At 43.3% G+C, this 17,211-nt stretch overlaps 1 protein-coding gene across 5 annotated transcripts in view; it reads left to right on the top strand.

Moving 5' to 3' along the window:
- The window catches only part of NWD1 (NACHT and WD repeat domain containing 1), a 66,110-nt gene that overhangs the window by 37,721 nt on the left and 11,178 nt on the right, over positions 1-17,211 (top strand). For all 5 annotated transcript variants that reach the window (XM_049098416.1, XM_049098415.1, XM_049098417.1 and 2 more), the window contains 4 exons: positions 1,552-1,674; positions 7,987-8,195; positions 12,219-12,491; positions 13,922-14,012. In XM_049098416.1, the coding sequence (XP_048954373.1) occupies positions 1,552-1,674; positions 7,987-8,195; positions 12,219-12,491; positions 13,922-14,012 (696 nt within the window). The remainder of the gene's footprint in view (positions 1-1,551; positions 1,675-7,986; positions 8,196-12,218; positions 12,492-13,921; positions 14,013-17,211) is intronic.

The following is a 17,211-nucleotide window of genomic DNA, read 5'->3' as shown; positions in this document are numbered from 1 at the left end:
ATTTATCACCTCTGTGATGGGTGTATCATTGGTAAGAACTTGGCCATCTCCAGCTGCAAGGGAGCCTGGGAAATCTGGTCTCTGGATGAGTGCGGACTAACACCTGTGGGCCGTGGCCTTTGTTACAAAAGGATGGCTCCCGGGGACAAATCACAGGTAGTGCAGTGGCTCATTAGTGGCATGTCCTGTGGCCTAGGCTTAGGAAGTTATAGTCAGGGCGAAGTTTTGGTTTTGCCATCCCTCGGGTGGGGAGATGTTCTGTGTTTCAGACCCACTGTTCCTCTCGTACAAGCCCTAGTCATGTCGAAGCTGAGAAAGTTTTTACCCATTCTAGGCTTCAGTTTGGTCATTTCTTTTTTTTTTTTTTTTTAAATTTTTTAAATTTATTTATGATAGTCACAGAGGGAGAGAGAGAGAGAGGCAGAGACACAGGCAGAGGGAGAAGCAGGCTCCATGCACTGGGAGCCTGACATGGGATTCGATGCTGGGTCTCCAGGATCGCGCCCTGGGCCAAAGGCAGGCGCCAAACCGCTGTGCCACCCAGGGATCCCAGTTTGGTCATTTCTTAAATGAGAAGTTTGAGTTCACATTTCCAAGGTCATGCCGTGAGAAAAAGAAAGAAAAGAAAGAAAAGAAAAACAAATCCCATGTCCTCACTCCCCATCCCAGTGAGGTAGGAACAAAATCTGGGCTTCTCTGACTTGGACTGGCTCCAATTTCAACACTTTCCCCTGACCATTTTACATCTGGAGAAACTGAGGCACAGAGCAGGGGAAGGGATCACCCAAGGGCATTCAGGAAGTCTGGTCTCCAGCAACTTGGGCCAGTGTTTCTCTCCCGTATAACTCGGTACCTCTCTCTCCTCAGCGATGTTTCAATCAGGACCCGGCAGAGAGCCCTGGGCTGTGTCTGCCCAAATTATTGGCAAATATTTTTTTCTCTGGAGCACCAGCCTTAATTTTTCCAGACACATTGAACTCAAAGAGAAGTCAGAAGCAGAGTTCTCATTCTCAGTCGATATAATTCCATTTCGCATCTTGTCCATCTAGGGCAGGGTTTCTCAGCCATGCATTATTGACATTTGGGAGGGGGTCACCCTCTGCAGGGTTGAGGGGAGGCACCCTCTGGACCACGGCGGGGTCAGCAGCACTACTGGCCTCCACCCATCAGATGGCAGTAGCGCCCCAGGTCCCAGTTGTGACAACCAAAAATATCTTCAGACATTGCCCAGTGTCAGTGTCCCCAGGCTCCAGACATTCCCCAGGACCAGGATCACCCCTGAGCGAGAACCACCGAACTTAGCAGACACTTAAGATCTCCATGTGGTTTGGTCCCGAAGAGCAACGTAAACATAATAACCATGATCTGGATCTGGCCTCCGACGGTGCTGGCTTCAAAATCCTAGCTCTGCCACTTTCAGGTGTAGAGCTCTGGACAAGGGAGCAGATCTGTGCCTCAGTTTCCCCATCTGTGAAGTAGAGGCCCATCAGAGGACCCCATGGCTGAGCCACGGGAGCTGATGTGGTTGCTGTTGTCTCTGTGTGGCCGCAGGCATCACTGCCATGGGCTGGAGCCTGGAAGAGAAGCTGCTGGTAGTTGGCACCCAGGATGGCCTCATGGCTGTGTGGGACATGGAAGAGCAGCAGGTGATCCACATCCTAACTGGACACACAGGTGAGGCTTGGGGAGTGGGGCTCCTCAACCTAGTTATCAAGGTAAATAATATTACGGGGCGCCTGGGTGACTCAATCGGTTGAGCATCTCACTTCGGTTCAGGTCGTGATCTCAGGATCCTGGGATGGAGCCCCCTGCTCAGCGAGGAGTCTGCTTGTCCGGCTCCCTCTGCCCCTCCCCCCACGCATGCACGCACATACTCTCTCTCTCCAATAAAATATTCTTTAAAAAGAGATAAGTGATATTTCAATGCAATGTTTTAAAAAAAAATCAAAATTAATGCAGGAAATCCACCATGAATAAATATCAAGCTGTCTTAAAGAGAGGATCAGCGAGAGTGCTGTGCCAAGCCATATGGGAGCCAGAGGCAAAAGGGAAACTCGGGAATCTGGCACCTCCTTACATTTGGCACCCGAGATGAGTGCCTTAGTCGCCTTACCCTAGTCCTAGTCCAAGTCAGACTCAAGTATTTGGGAAGGCAAAATATAGTTACGGATTGTAATGAGGACAACAGGGTGGTGGCATCAGCAACTGTAACCAAAGTGACCCACATAGGGCAGTTAGGTAAGGCATTTCTTCTAGCAGGGACCATTCAGCCAAGACACAAAGGTTGCGAAGAGGTGGGAAGAGGGGTAGGAAGAAGAAGTGCATCTCAGGAGTAGGAAACAGCCAGGACAAAGGCCCTGACAGGCGCAAGGAGGCTGGCGTGTTTACAGAACAGCAAGGAAGCCTTGAGGCTGGAGCTTGAGACATTATATCAGATGAAAGAAGCCAGTCACAAAAGCCCACATCATGTATGATTCATTTATACAAAATGTCCAGAACAGGCAGATCCAGAGAGACACAAAGCAGATTAGTGGTTACTAGTTGGGGAGGTAGGGATGGGAAGGGATTGCTCATGGGGACGGAGTTTCCTTTTGGGGCGATGGGAATGTTTCAGAATCAGATAGAGGTGATGGTTGCACAACATTGTGAATTATTATGTCACTGATTCCACACCTCCAAGAGGTTTATATGGTAAGGAGAGAAAGGGGAGGGAATGCAGCTTTTGAAAATATTCTAAATTTAGACCGTGATGATGGTTGCACAGCTCTATGACTATACAAAGACTGATGAAGTGTACCATTGTCCACGGAAAGGGTGCATTTTATGCTAGTGCATTATATCTCAATAAAGGTGTTTTTTCTAAAAGATTTTACTTATTTATTTGAGAGAGAGAGAGAGAGCAAAAAAGAGAGGGAGACTGTGAGGGGAGAGGAGGAGGCAGAGGGAGGAGCAGACTCTCCACTAGGCAGGAAGCTCAGACATGGACCTCGATCCCAGGACCCTGGGATCCTGACCTGAGCCAAAGGCAGATGCTTAACTGACAGAGCCACCAAAGCACCCCTCAATAAAGGTGTTAAAATATTGTGTCATTGTGAACCAAGTATTTACACTGTCCATATTTTTTTCTCAACATTTTCCATAAGCGTTGTTTTGTTTCCATTGAATCATTTTAAAACAACTTTATTGAGGTGTGACTGACATACCATTCCACGTGTTTTAAATGTAGGATGCAACAATTTTCAGATTTACTGGATTGCATAATCATCACTTAGAACATTCTATCATCCCAAGGCATTCTCTTTGTACTACCTGCCCACTTCATAGTGCATTTCCACCCTGACCCTCAGCCCCATGGTAACCAACAATGTGCCTCCAGAGTCTATCAACTCTCCTTTTCTGGACGTTGTGTGCAAATGGAATCGCACACAATGTGACCTTTTTGTACACCGCCTGATGTGTGTGAGGCTCATCCTTGCTGTTGCATGTGACAATAATTTGTCCTCTGCATTGCTGAGCCCGTCCATTGTGTGGGAGGGACAGTGTGTGTTAATCAGTTGATCACATCAATTGAAGGACATTGACTCGATTTCCAGTTTGAGGCTGGGATGAGTCACGCTGCTATGATCCATCAAATGTCATATTTATCATGTTGAAATACAGCCAAAATATTTCTTTCTGCTCAACAGATTATGTTCCAGAATGTATTAAATGATTTTTTGTGATTTATTTTATTCCATTTCTTTTTTCTTATTTTTGCTATTTTAGACTATTTCTAGTTGTCTGTTGTTGTGGATAACACTGCAACGAATCTTTTTACGCTCATCAACATTTTTTCCTTCTGTTGAATATTTTCAGTGAGTAGGAGTCTTGAATTAAGGATGTGAGCATTTCAATGGGTTTTGAGAAGTGGCATCTTACTGCTTTCCAAACAGGCTGTATGTATGTAACAGAATAACCGCCCCCCCAACCCCAAAGCTGCCAGCATCAGATGTTCTTAACCTATTCTCTTTTTTTCCCCAAGGACTAGGAGTGAGGTGGGTACTAATAGAATGTCTGTCAAATAAATTCTGTTCATTTTATTATCATCAAGATGGTTATTTTTGTATAGGGCTATTCAACACTTGTATTTTTGTGTGTGTGAGCCATCTGTTCAAGACCTGAACCCATTTATTTACCAATGGGCCTTGATTCATTTTTTTAAACATTGTATGTATTTATTCATGAGGGACACACACAGAGAGAGGCAGAGACATAGGCAGAGCGAGAAGCAGGCTTCCTGCAAGGAACCGGATGTGGGACTTGATCCTGGACCTCAGGACTAAGTCCTGAGCCTAAGGTGGGTGCTCAACAGCTGAGCCACCAGGCATCCCCTTGATTCATTTCTTAAAAAGCCATTAAACTTTGTGATTAGGAAAACTCAGTAATCAGTTTATTGGCAAAACAGAGACTATTTTAAGCATATGTACCAAGGAAAGTAAAAGTTTCCTATCACATGCTAGCGAGCTGGAAGTCATTTGTTCGGGCTTGTGAGAGCTGATGGTGAAGTTTTAGGGAATGTGGTAAGACAGTTGTCAAATACAGCCAGTATTTTTTTTTTAAGATTTTATTTATTTATTTGAGAAAGAGAGAGACAGAGAGACAGAGAGAGGGAGGGAGGGAGGGAGGGACAAGCAGACTCTGTGCTGAGAGCAGAGCCAAATGCAGGGCTTGATCCCACAACTCTGAGATCATGACCTGAGCCAAAATCAGGAATTGGAGGCTCAAGCAACTGAGCCACCCTGGCACCCCAAATGCAGCCATTATAAATATTAAATTATAGAAGCTTGCAGCTAAATCAATTCTATTAAAACAAGGTAATACATATTCAAAACTCAGCACTTTCTAAGTATCATACCACACTCAATTCCCTGTGCTCTTGGCTACTATACCCATACGGTAGAAATGGGTGCTACACCTTTCTCTTTACAACCCCACGTTCAATGACAACATGTTAGTGGCTTGAAATCAACCAGGGGCAGGAACATTTACACCAAGGAAATTGGCAAATGCCACAAATCTGGGCTTTCCCCAACCTCCTTGCAGAGCAAGATGTTAAGCATTTACCAGCACAATGCTGTCCTGGTCCCTTCCCCCAGGGGGTGTTTGGATATACATAAATATATATGGTTTTATATAGTCACAGAAGCTTTTGCTTGTATAAACTGTTTTTCAGCTAACATCACATATTTTGCCTCTTTCCATGTAATGTATACATCTCTAATTCATTTTAACTGTGGTATATTGTTCCACATACAGGGATATTTTTTTTTTAAGATAGATTTATTTATTTATTTATTTATTTATTTATTTATTTATTTATTTATTTATTTATGATAGACATAGAGAGAGAGAGAGGCAGAGACACAGGAGGAGGGAGAAGCAGGCTCCATGCCGAGAGCCCGACACGGGACTCGATCCCGGGACTCCAGGATCGCATCCTAGCCAAAGGCAGGCAGGCACTAAACCCCTGAGCCACCCAGGGATCCCCTACAGGGATATTTTGTAATGCATAACTATTTATACAAATTTTGGTTGAAAAATACCCAAATCGCAATAAATAAGAAATTACCCACTATCCTACTGTCATTTGAATTAGAAAGAAATAAAACTCCCTCTCCCACCCATCAGTCTCCGTGGAAGTGATCAGTACTCACAGTTTGTTATATCCATAAGCAATTTTTTTTCCAGGCTTGTACAGACATAGCTCTGTATGGGCTCAAGTACTCTGAGTTTTTGTCAAAAGCAGATGGTGCTATTTTATACACTGGGCTGTAACTTGTTTTTGTTACAACATATTATAACGATACTTTGCAGTGGCTGAAGGCTTGGGTTCTGGGCTGGATCCTAGCCCCCCTACTTATTAACCATGTGGTTTTGGATAAATTACTGTACTCAGCTGTGCCTCTGTTTCCATATCTCTACAATACGATAATAATAGTACCTCATAGAATTTTTATGAGATTAAAGGAGTTTAATTTATGTAAACTACTGAGGACTACACTTAGCACATAGAAAGCCCTCAGCAAGTGTTGGTAGTTGTAATAATTTATTATGGTTAGGTGTCTATGTGCAGATCTCTTATTAATTTTAATGGCTGCATAACATCCTTTATAAGGATGCACCGTATTATTTAACAACTCCCTTTTCATACACAGGTTGTTTGCAATTTTATTTTTATAAGGTAACACTGCAACTAACATCCTATATCTTTACACACTTACGCCATTATTTCAGCAAGACACATTCCTAGAAGTGGGATTTCTGAGTCACGTTGCATGCACATTTGTTCTTTTCCCTCTTTTTCTGAGCATTATATTTTGAAATAATTCTAGACTCACAAGAAGTTGCTAAAATAGTGCAGAGAAATCCCTCATACCCTTTATCCACTTTCCCAGAATGGCAACATCTTACATAACTATAGTATATTAACAAAACCAAGAGACTACCCATTTTAACTTTTAACAAATATTATCAAAATACCCTTTACAAATTTATATCAATTTATACTTCCATCAGCAAAGTATGAAAGTAACTTATTTCTTGTATCTTTGCCAGTAGTCCAGTGATCAATCTTTAAAATTTTTGCCAGAGGCACCTGGGTGTCTCAGTACATTAAATGTCTGACTCTTGATTTCAGCTCAGGTCATGATCTCAGGGTCATGGGATCAAGCTCCATGTAGGGCTTTACTCTGAGCGTGGAGCCTGCTCAAGATTCTCCCTCTCAGAAAAAAATGAGTGAGAAATATCAGAGAAGGAGACAGAACATGAGAGACTCCTAACTCTGGGAAACGAAAAAGGGGTGGTGGAAAGGGAGGTGGGTGGGGGGTGGGGGTGACTGGGTGACGGGAACTGAGAGGGGCATTTGATGGGATGAGCACTGGGTGTTATGCTATATGTTGGCAAATTGAACTCCAAAAAAAAAAAAAAAAGATTCTCCCTCTCCCTCTGCCTTTGCTTCCCCCACTGCCTCTTCTGCATGGGCACATGTGCGCACTTTCACTAAAAAAAATTGCCAATATTTTTCCTGATAATGACATATTGGTATTTCATCTTGCATTTTTGTGATTACTAGTAAGGTTATGCATCACTTTCTAACGCTTATTGTCTACTTGCACTATTTTTTTTACTTGTACTATTTTTTAAATGTCCTGTTTATATTCTTTGTCCAATTTGTGAGTAGATTATTTGCATCTTCCTACTTATTTGTAAGAACTCTTTATTAAGGAAAATGTCTATTTGTCTCCTTTTTAAAAAAAATTTACTTATTCATGAGAGACACAGAGAGAGAGGCAGAGACATAGGCAGAGGGAGAAGCAGGCTCCCCATAGGGAGCCCGATGCGGGATCTGATCCCAGGATCCCGGGATCATGCCCTGAACTGAAGGCAGACGCTCAACCACTGAGCCACCCAGGTGTCCCTCCATTTATCTCTTATATATTATAAATATTTTCTCTTAATCTGTCATATGACATTCAATTACATTTTATCTTCCTGAAATTTTACATTTTTATGTAATCTAAGTGGTCGATCTTTCCTCTTTATTCTTCCAAATTTTGTGTTTTGCTTAGAAAACATCTTTTCCAGATTGTAAAACCTTCTCTATAACCTTACCTTGTTTGTTTTTACATATTTATTAATTTTAAACACCCCCTAGAGGATGCCGTACTTGTATAAGTCTTTATGATCTCTGTTTATTACATATTCACATTTGGGCAGTTGATTTATTTATTTTTATTTTTTTGGGGGGGGCAGTTGATTTAATCACAGCCATTTGTTGCACTCTTAATTTAGGTTTGCAACATTCCATAATTTGTAATTTGGTTATGTTTGAATCCATCATCTTTTCTTTGGTAGACCAGAGAATTTCCAAACCAGTAGGCATTTTGGTAGTTGGAAAGTCAAAATGTTTTCAGCTAATATATTCTCTCTGACCCTGGTCTACTGCAGGAGAGGTGAGGTCTGTGAAAGTGTTTGGCAAGGGGACACTCGTCCTCTCTGCCTCAAAGGACCACACACTGCGTTTGTGGAACTTACTCTCTGGCCAGCAGAAATTCACCATTTGGGATGGAGGCTCAAAAGATCCCACTGACCCTGAGATCTGGAGTCTTCATGTGGATGAAGCAAAGAAGGTTGTGTATTTGGCATCTGGCTCAAAGGTAACAAACACCTGCCCTATTTGCAAAGGAAAGCTGAGACCAGAGCATTCCAAGACAGCATATGGTGTTTCTATGAGGTGGGGCTGATAGGGGGTGGGTGTAAACAAGGGTACACAATCACTTGATGTGATGCTATAAAAGGGTTTCTTTCTTTCTTTTTCAAAAGATTTTATTTATTTATTCATGAGAGACACAGGGAGAGAGGCAGAGATATAGGCAGAGGAAGAAGCAGGCTCCCCGATGGAAGCTTGATGTGGGACTCGATCCAAGGACCCCAGGATCACGACCTGAGCTGAAGGCAGACCCTTAACCACTGAGCCACCCAGGTGCCCCTATAAAGGGGTTTCAAACTTCATAGTTGGATTAAATGGTCTTGATAGTTCTTTCTGACTTAAGACCTTTCATATTTTTAATTTTTTTTATTTTTTATTTTTTTTTAATTTTTATTTATTTATGATAGTCACAGAGAGAGAGAGAGAGAGGCAGAGACACAGGCAGAGGGAGAAGCAGGCTCCATGCACCGGGAGCCTGATGTGGGATTCGATCCCGGGTCTCCAGGATCGCGCCCTGGGCCAAAGGCAGGCGCCAAACTGCTGCGCCACCCAGGGATCCCTATTTTTAATTTTTTAAAAAGATTTATTTGTTGGGGTGCTTGGGTGGTTCAGTAGGTTGAGTCTCTGACTCTTGATTTCGGCTCAGGTCATGATCTCAAGGTTGTGACATCAAGCCCCTTGTTGGGCTCCAAGCTCAACAAGGGAACTGCTTGAGATTCTCTCTCCCTCTGCCCCTCCCCCCACACGTGCTCACTCACTCTCTCTCACACTCAAAAGAATAAAGAAATAAATCTTTAAAGTTTTATATACATCTTTATTTAAAGATTTATTTATTTATTTGAGAGAAAGGGGAAAGGAAGAGAGAGACAATCTTTGAGCAGACTTCCCACTCAGTGGGTAGCCAAACATGGGGCTGGATCTCACCCCAAGAGATCATGACTTGAGCCAAAATCAAGAGTTGGAGGCTTAAAAAAAAGAGTTGGAGGCTTAACTGACTGAGTCACCCAGGCACCCCTAATCTTTTTTAATTTGGTCATTTTAGTGCTATTAATTTCCCTCTGAATACAGCTTTACTTGAATCCCACAAACCTTGCTACCTCACATCACCATTTACATTCAGTTTAAAATACTTTCAGATTTTCCCTTTGATTTGCTCTTTACTCCATGGGCTATTTAGAAGTGTGCTGTTCATTTCCAGATATTTGAAAGGGTCCCAGATAGCTTACCTTTTTTCCCCCTAACTTAATTTCATTTGTATGATTAATTCTTTCAAATGCATTGAGACTCATTTTATTATCTCTCTCAGTAGATGTTCCACATACATCTGAAAACAACATGCATTCTGCTGTGTTATTCCTTTATGTCAATGATGACCCTCTGATCTAATTGTTGAATAGGGACACAGTAGAACAGTGGGTGAAAACTTAGTAACTAAAGGCATGGGGAAAAATTTGTACCTAACTCCCAATTGACTTCTTTGCAAGCTGAGTGATCTTGATCATGTCACCTTATCTCCCTGCCTCGGTTTTTCATCTACCTGATGAGATAATGACTAAAACACCTGAGATAGTGCTTGGTGCATAGTAAGTGCCAAATAATAACTATTAATGATTATATTTTATTAAAAATTGGCAGCTGTTAACATAAGTGATATTGGTAGCTTATAAGCTGTGCTGTCCAATATGGGGAGTCACCAGCCAGATGTGGCTACTGAGCACTTGAAATGTGCCTATTCTGAATTGAGATGTGTGCCATAAGTACAAAACACACACTGGATTTCTTTTTTTTTTTTTTAATTTTTATTTATTTATGATAGTCACAGAGAGAGAGAGAGGCAGAGACACAGGCAGAGGGAGAAGCAGGCTCCATGCACTGGGAGCCCAACGTGGGATTCGATCCCGGGTCTCCAGGATCGCGCCCTGCGCCAAAGGCAGGCGCCAAACCGCTGCGCCACCCAGGGATCCCACACACTGGATTTCAAAGCCTTAGTATCATAGACATAATGTAAAAGGTTTCAATAATAATTTTATATTGATTGCATGTTGAAATGATGACATTTGACATAAGGTTAAACCAAATACATTATTTAAATCAATTTCACTTGTTTCTTCTTACTTTATCTAAAGTGACTAATACAAAATTTAAAATCACATGCAACTTGCATTATAGTGTTACTGACTATGCAGGCTTAAATATTAGTGAGGTATTGCTTGATCTCAAAACTGGTTAAAGAAATCTTTTTTTTTTTTTTTTTCCAGCAGAAGTTTGGAAAACATAGTAAAGAAATAAGAGATACCTGGGTGTCTCAGCCGTTGGGCCTCTGCCTTCAGTTCAGGGCATCATGATCCCAGGTCCAGGGATCAAGTCCTGCATTGGGCTCCCTACAGGGAGCCCATGTCTCCCTCTGTGTATGTCTCTGCCTCTCTCTGTCTCGAAAGAAAGAAAGAAAGAAAGAAAGAAAGAAAGAAAGAAAGAAAGAAAGAAAGAAAGAAAGAAAGAAGAAAGAAAGAGAAAGAAAGAAGGAAGGAAGGAAGGAAAGAAAGAAAGAAAGAAAGAAAGAAAGAAAGAAAGAAAGAAAGAAAGAAAGAGAAGAAAAAGGACATTTGGGTGGCTCAGTCGGTTGAGCATCCAACTCTTGGTTTTGGCTCAGGTCATGGTCTTGGGGCCTTGAGACTGAGCACTGCACATCAGGCTCTGTGTTCAGCAGGGAGTCTACTTGAGATTCTCTTCCTCTGCCTCTCCTCCCACTCACTAGCCCTCTCTCTCTAAAATAAATAAATCTTAAAAAAAAGAAGAAGAAATAATACTAAATAATCCCAAAGACAACCACTCTTAACATTTACATGAGTTTGTTTTATGTGATGTGTGGGTGTGCATGTACAGTGCCTGCGTGTGTATGTATAACACAAAATGGGGATAAAACCATATATAATGCTATCTATGTAGTTTTATAAATCTATTTTTATTTGCCCATAACCTCAAACATTCCTCAGAAATAGCAGATTTAGTGATTTCAGGAGATGTCCTCGCATTGACCCCACTATAGTTTATTAAACTGATCCCTTCCTACTGGACATATAGGTTGCTTCCAGTTCTTTGTACTTTCAAATAAAAGTAAAATGGATGCCACCCACCCAGACACCCCCTCCTTATTGCTTTAGAGTAAACCCCAAAAGTAGAATTAGTGGGCAAATATTTACTATTTAATGGTTACTGTTGATTTTTAAAAGGTACGTTTTTTGGTGAGGTTAAATATGAAACCTGTAGTAATCAACAATTACTTGTAGTAATTTGTATTTGTGAATGCATATGATATGGCTGACTTTTTCCCCTTTTTTAAAAGATTGTTATTTTGGAGAAATTTTAGGTTCATGGAAAAGTTATAAAGCTGTTATAAAGAGTTCCCATATGCCCTCCTATCCAGTCTCTGTCGTGTTGACATCTTACATAACCAGGGTACATCTGTCACAGCTAAGACATTAATATGGGTAAAATTTCTATCAACCTAACTCAGACTTTATTTGGATTTCATCAATTTTTCCACAAATGTCCTTTTGCTGTTCTAGGATTTAATCCAGGATATTTCTCCCCTCTGCCTTTTTTGGGAACTAGCAGTGTTGAAAATAAAAATGCATGCACTATGAAAAAGCATGCATTTTGTAGGGAGCCTGGGTGGCTCAGTTGTTAAGTGTCTGTCTTCGGCTCAGGTCATGATCCTGGGGTCCTGGGATCAAGCCCCCAGTCAGACTCCCTGCTCAATAGGGCATCTGCCGCTTCTCCCTCTCCCTCTGCTGCTCCCCCAGGTTGTGTGCTCTTGCTCTCTCTCTCTGTCAAGTAAATAAATAAATAAAATCTTAGAAAGAAAGAAAGATAGAAAGAAGAAAAAGCATGGGTTTTGCATTTGACTCTGGGAAAACTTGCAACCTAGTTCTCTTGCTGACATTTCCCTTCCTTTCTATGATTCCATTAGATCAGTGCTTGGAATCTGGAAACTGCAGAGCTGGTTTTCCATATCCTGGGAGATGCCTCCGACTGCTGGATGTGCACAGCGGTGCTGGCTTCCCGGGCCACGCTGCTGACCGTGTCTGAGGGCGGCGTGGTCAGTCTGTGGAGCTCAGGCACAGGGAAACTGCAGGGGAGGCACCATTTATCCAGCATCAAAGAAGAAACACCTACCTGTGGGGTCTCGGTCCAGAAGCAAGGAAAGATGGTGACTGGGTTCAGCAAAGGCTCCATCTCTTTGGTAAGCCCTTCTCCTGAATGTGATGCCTGCACTGCTCGGCTCCGAAGCCCTCAGATGTCCTAGAAGTTGGGAGAAACCACTTCACCTTTGCTCTTTTAATAAGTGACATTTGGTTTTTTTAATTTAGGGATTTGCAACTCATAGCAGTTCAGGAAACATCTTTTGGTATCTCCTGGGGGCTCGCTAATTGTTGGCACTCAGTCCTGACAGAAATGTCTCTAGGCATTGCCAACTGGCCTTGGCTGGCGGGGGTGGCACAAAACTGCCCTCCCCACCCCTTGAGAACCACTGCCCCAGACACATGAAGTGAAAAAAGCAAACTTACAGAATAGGGTCTATGATGGATTGTGCAAAAACGATGGTCGTGCAAATGCTCGTCTATGCAAACAGATGCTCAGAAAAGCAGACAATGGTCCCTTCTAGGAAAAACAGAGAATGACAGGAAAGGTGAAGAGATGTTTGTGGTGTGTTCTGGATGCTTCTTCTTCTTCTTTTCCATCTCATACAGTATTGTTGTTTAATTTTTTAAGTTTTTTTTAAAGATTTTATTTATTTATTCATGAGAGACACACAGAGAGAGACAGAGACACAGGCAGAGGGAGAAGCAGGCTCCCTGCAGGGAGCCCCCTGCAGGACTCGATATCAGGACCCTGGGATCCCGAACTGAGCCAAAGGCAGAGGCTTAACCACTGAGCCACCCAGGCACCCATTTTTTTTTTAAGTTTTCAAAGAAATGTGTTTTTTTAATTTTTATTTTTTTTAAGAAAAGTCAGTAACACCTATGAGGAAATTCACTTTGTCCCACCCCTGCTAAATAAAGGTAAACAAATATTTCTTTAAAATATGGCTTGGATTGGTGCAAACGACTCTTTTTTTCTTGGTGCCCCCCATGTGTCCCATCTGTGCCCCTCACCAAGATTATGAGCATAAAATTTTTGGTTCACAGACTGGTGGAGGTCAGATGCTCAAAAATCAGTAGCTGAACTGGAGCTGTAGGAATGAGGAATGAACCATCCTCTTAGGTCCGAACAAAATAAGTTCTGCAACTCGGGAATGGGGAGAAACCAGTGTGTGGATCTTATCTGAGATCTCCGGAGTTCCCCCCTCTGGAGGCAGAAAACAAGTGCTGGAATGTTCTGCAGGTCCCTGAGTTGATGACAAAAACATCAACAGCCATGGTACTAACTGCCACATTGAGAGAGCTGATTGTGTATGGGGTAAGGGCGACCATTCTAGGTACTCCTCAGCCCACGATGGCCCTGGGCAGTGGTCCTGTCCTATCGCCCATTCAACAGATGAGGAAACTAAGGCACCCAGGGCTAAGGCATTTGCTTAGAAACTGGTAAGTGGCAAAGTCTTGCCTCCAAGCTCCTGACCCTGGACCCTTAACCCAGTGGAAATGCTTGATGGGCATCCTTGACTTTGCGCAGGTTTCCCCCGGAGGAGATAGCCTGCTGGAGAAGCTTCCAGAAGCCGTGAGGTTCCTGGTAGTCTCTGAAGATGAGTCCCTTCTCGCTGCAGGTATCGTCTAGCTCTTATTTGGAGCTGTGAGGAGGCAACCCCGGATTTGGTTGGAAGTGCAGAAGAGGGGCTTGGGGCAAGGGGGAGGGCAGTCCTAGACCAGCGGCTGGTAAACCTTTTCTGCAGAGGGCCACACAGTGCACACCTGTGACTGCAGACCCAGTGATCTCTGTCGCCACAAATCAAGCCTGCCCCTGTAAAGTGAAAGCTGCCACAGATGATACCTCAAGTGGGTGTGCCAATCACACTTGGTTTATGGAGGCCAGAATTTGGATCTCATATCATGTTCACATGTCACAAAACAAGAATCTTATTTCTATTTTTTTCAACTATTTAAAAATGGTAAAACTCTTCTGAGCTCACTGGTCATACAAAAATAGATGGCGGGCCAGTTTCGGCCCACGGGCTGTAGCTTGCCAACCCCTATTCTGGGCAAATCTCCTAACCTTTCTGGGCTTCCAGTTCATTGGAGGGGGATGAGGGTGGTTTCCCCTGCCAGACAGTTACAGGGATTGAGGGGTGCATGTGAGAGGATGGGGTGCACCCAGGGGCAAGCCAGCCCACACAATCCCTGCTTTCAGGGGCTTCTAGGCTAGCAGACAATAAAGTAGCCACAAGGAAGAGTGGTTGGTGCTATGACCAGACAAGAATCAGGGGTTATGAAAGGGTGTGACAGGGTTCTCCTCTTTATTCTGAAGCAGTTAGGGAAGGCTTCCTAGGAGGTGACCAAGAGTTACTTCACAGCTTGGTTTTTTTTTTTTTTTTTTTTTAAAGACTATTTTTTAAAGATCAATTTTTCAGGGCACCTGGCTGATTTGATCAGAGTAGTGTGTGACTCTTGATCTCAGGATTGTAAGTTTGAGCCCCGCCTTGGGTGTAGAAATTACTTAAATAATTTTTTTTTTTTTAAAGATCACAGCCAAATTGAGCAGAAAGTACAGAGATTTCCCATATACCTCCTCCCCGCTACACTCACAGCCTCAGCCTCCTTCAATATCAACACCTCCCACCAGGGTGGTCGTTTGCTATAAATGATGAACCTGCATCCACATGTCATCACCCAGAGTCCATAGCTTACCTTATAGTTCACTCTGTGGGTTTGGATAGATGTGGTGGACATATATCCACCACCATAATCTCAGATAGGGTATTTTCACTGCCTTAAAAATCAGCCTGATTTTTATAAAGCCATTTCCAGGGATCAAGTGCTGGCCAGTAGGGCAAACCACAAACACAAATGTGAGCCATGTTTATAACTAAACGTTCTCATGACCCTGTTTTAAAAGACAAAAAGACATCAGGTGTCATTCGTGTTAATATATCTTGTTTAATCCAATACATCCAAAAATTCAGCATGAAATCTATATAAAAATTATTAATGGTGTACTTCACATTTTGGAAAATTCTTGTGCGGAGGATATGAAATTTGGCACATGTTTTACACTAACCGCTCATTTCAAATTGGCCCAACAACAGTAAGAGCCACATGTGGCTCATGGTGACCATACCTACATGGGGAGCACAGGTCTAATAAATAAACACTTACCTTCTAATGACTTATCGATAATGCATCTTCCATCCTGTTTCCAAAAAAATTTCAGGTGGCAGAAGTATGTGTGAAAGGTAGCATGGGAAATAGGAATGAGAGAAGAAAGAGAAACAAAGGGTAGGGGTACAACGTAGAATCAGGACCAAGGCCAAAGGCACGGAGGACCTCAGTGACCTAGAACCTTATCACAGTGGGTCTCAGGTGTGGCTATGTCCAGCATCCAGTGAGGAGGAGCCTGAACAGGTTCCCCATCCACATTTTTGGGAACCCGCCTGTTGCTCGGGAGATGGACCCACATCCCGACTTAGCTAAGATCAGGCAGGGATTTCTTTCAAGTGTCATAAACGGAATTGTGTCTCAAGGGTCCCCAAGATTGCCATCAGGTTTGATGATTTGCCAGGGCTCAGAGACCTCAGGCACATGCTCACAGTTTACCATAGCAAAAGGATACAGATGAAGATCAGTGAGGTGTAGAGAAGCGTGGGGCTGAGTCCAGGTGACACCAGGCATGAGCTTCCAGGTGGCCCCTCCCTGTGGAGCCACATGGACAGCGTTTCTCTCAGCAACAGTGCATGTGACGACAATGATCTGCCAACCAGGGGAGCTCACCCAGCCTTGGTGTCCAGGATTTTTACTGGGGGTTGGTTGTGTGGACACAGCTGACCATCTGCACAGCTGACCTCGGTCCCCAACGCCCCCTGAGGCCAAGCCTACTCTGAGTGTGGTCCCAAAGCTCCCACCCTAAATCGTATGTGAGCAGAGGCCGACCCATGTGGCCCTAGGCCTCAGGAAACCAGGACACTTTGATCAACCAAGACATTCCAGGGGCTTAGAGGACACCTCTCAGGAGCCAGGCCAGGGCCAAACCATTCATGTGCAGGACGTGGACAACTCAGGCCTGCTGAGTTAAGCCCTTAGCGCACAAGAACGGAATGCAGATATCCTGATGGACTTGATCCATTGCCTGTAACATCCTTCTATGTGAGCCTCAGGCTCAAGGAGGGTTCGGTAAAATAATTCCATGGAGGAGGGCCTGGAGAGGCAAGAAGATGGACTCTCAGCCCCAGCTTCTACTGCACTGACTTAATTCAGGGGTTTCCAGAAAACTGAGCTGAGATGGTGCAGGGCAGGTGCATGGCACAGAGTCCCGCACCATCACCCCCAGGACGAGCTGCATAATCTGCACTTTCCTGCACTGCCAGGGTCCTCTTAACAAAGCATTCACCCAGCCCATATTTGGAACACAAATGAGCAAGTTGCCTTGGGTGGGGTGCCAGGGAAAATACAGAAGGCCCAGTTAAATTTCAGAGAAACAACAGATCAACTTTTTAGTATAAATATATCCCATGCTATATTTGGGATATACTTATACTAATAACAATTTTCCTGTTCATCTGTAATTCAAATTTAATTGAATTGTCCTGTTGGGTTTTTTGTTTCGTTTTGTTTGTTTTGTTGCTAAATCAAGGCCTCCGCCCTCCCGACTCTTGTCTCTGGCTCCTTCATTCCGCTCCAGCCACATTGTCCTCTGTGTAGCTCCTGAGATGTATACAGGCTTTTCCTACCTCCTGGTCATCCCATGCTGTTCTTACTCTCCAGGGCCTGCCCTCCTCTCAAATGTCTGCTCAAATGTCCTGTGGTTGCTGTAAC

Source organism: Canis lupus, chromosome 20 (assembly GCF_003254725.2).
Source record: "Canis lupus dingo isolate Sandy chromosome 20, ASM325472v2, whole genome shotgun sequence".
Lineage (NCBI taxonomy): Eukaryota > Metazoa > Chordata > Mammalia > Carnivora > Canidae > Canis > Canis lupus.
This window is presented reverse-complemented; position numbering and strand designations above follow the sequence as displayed.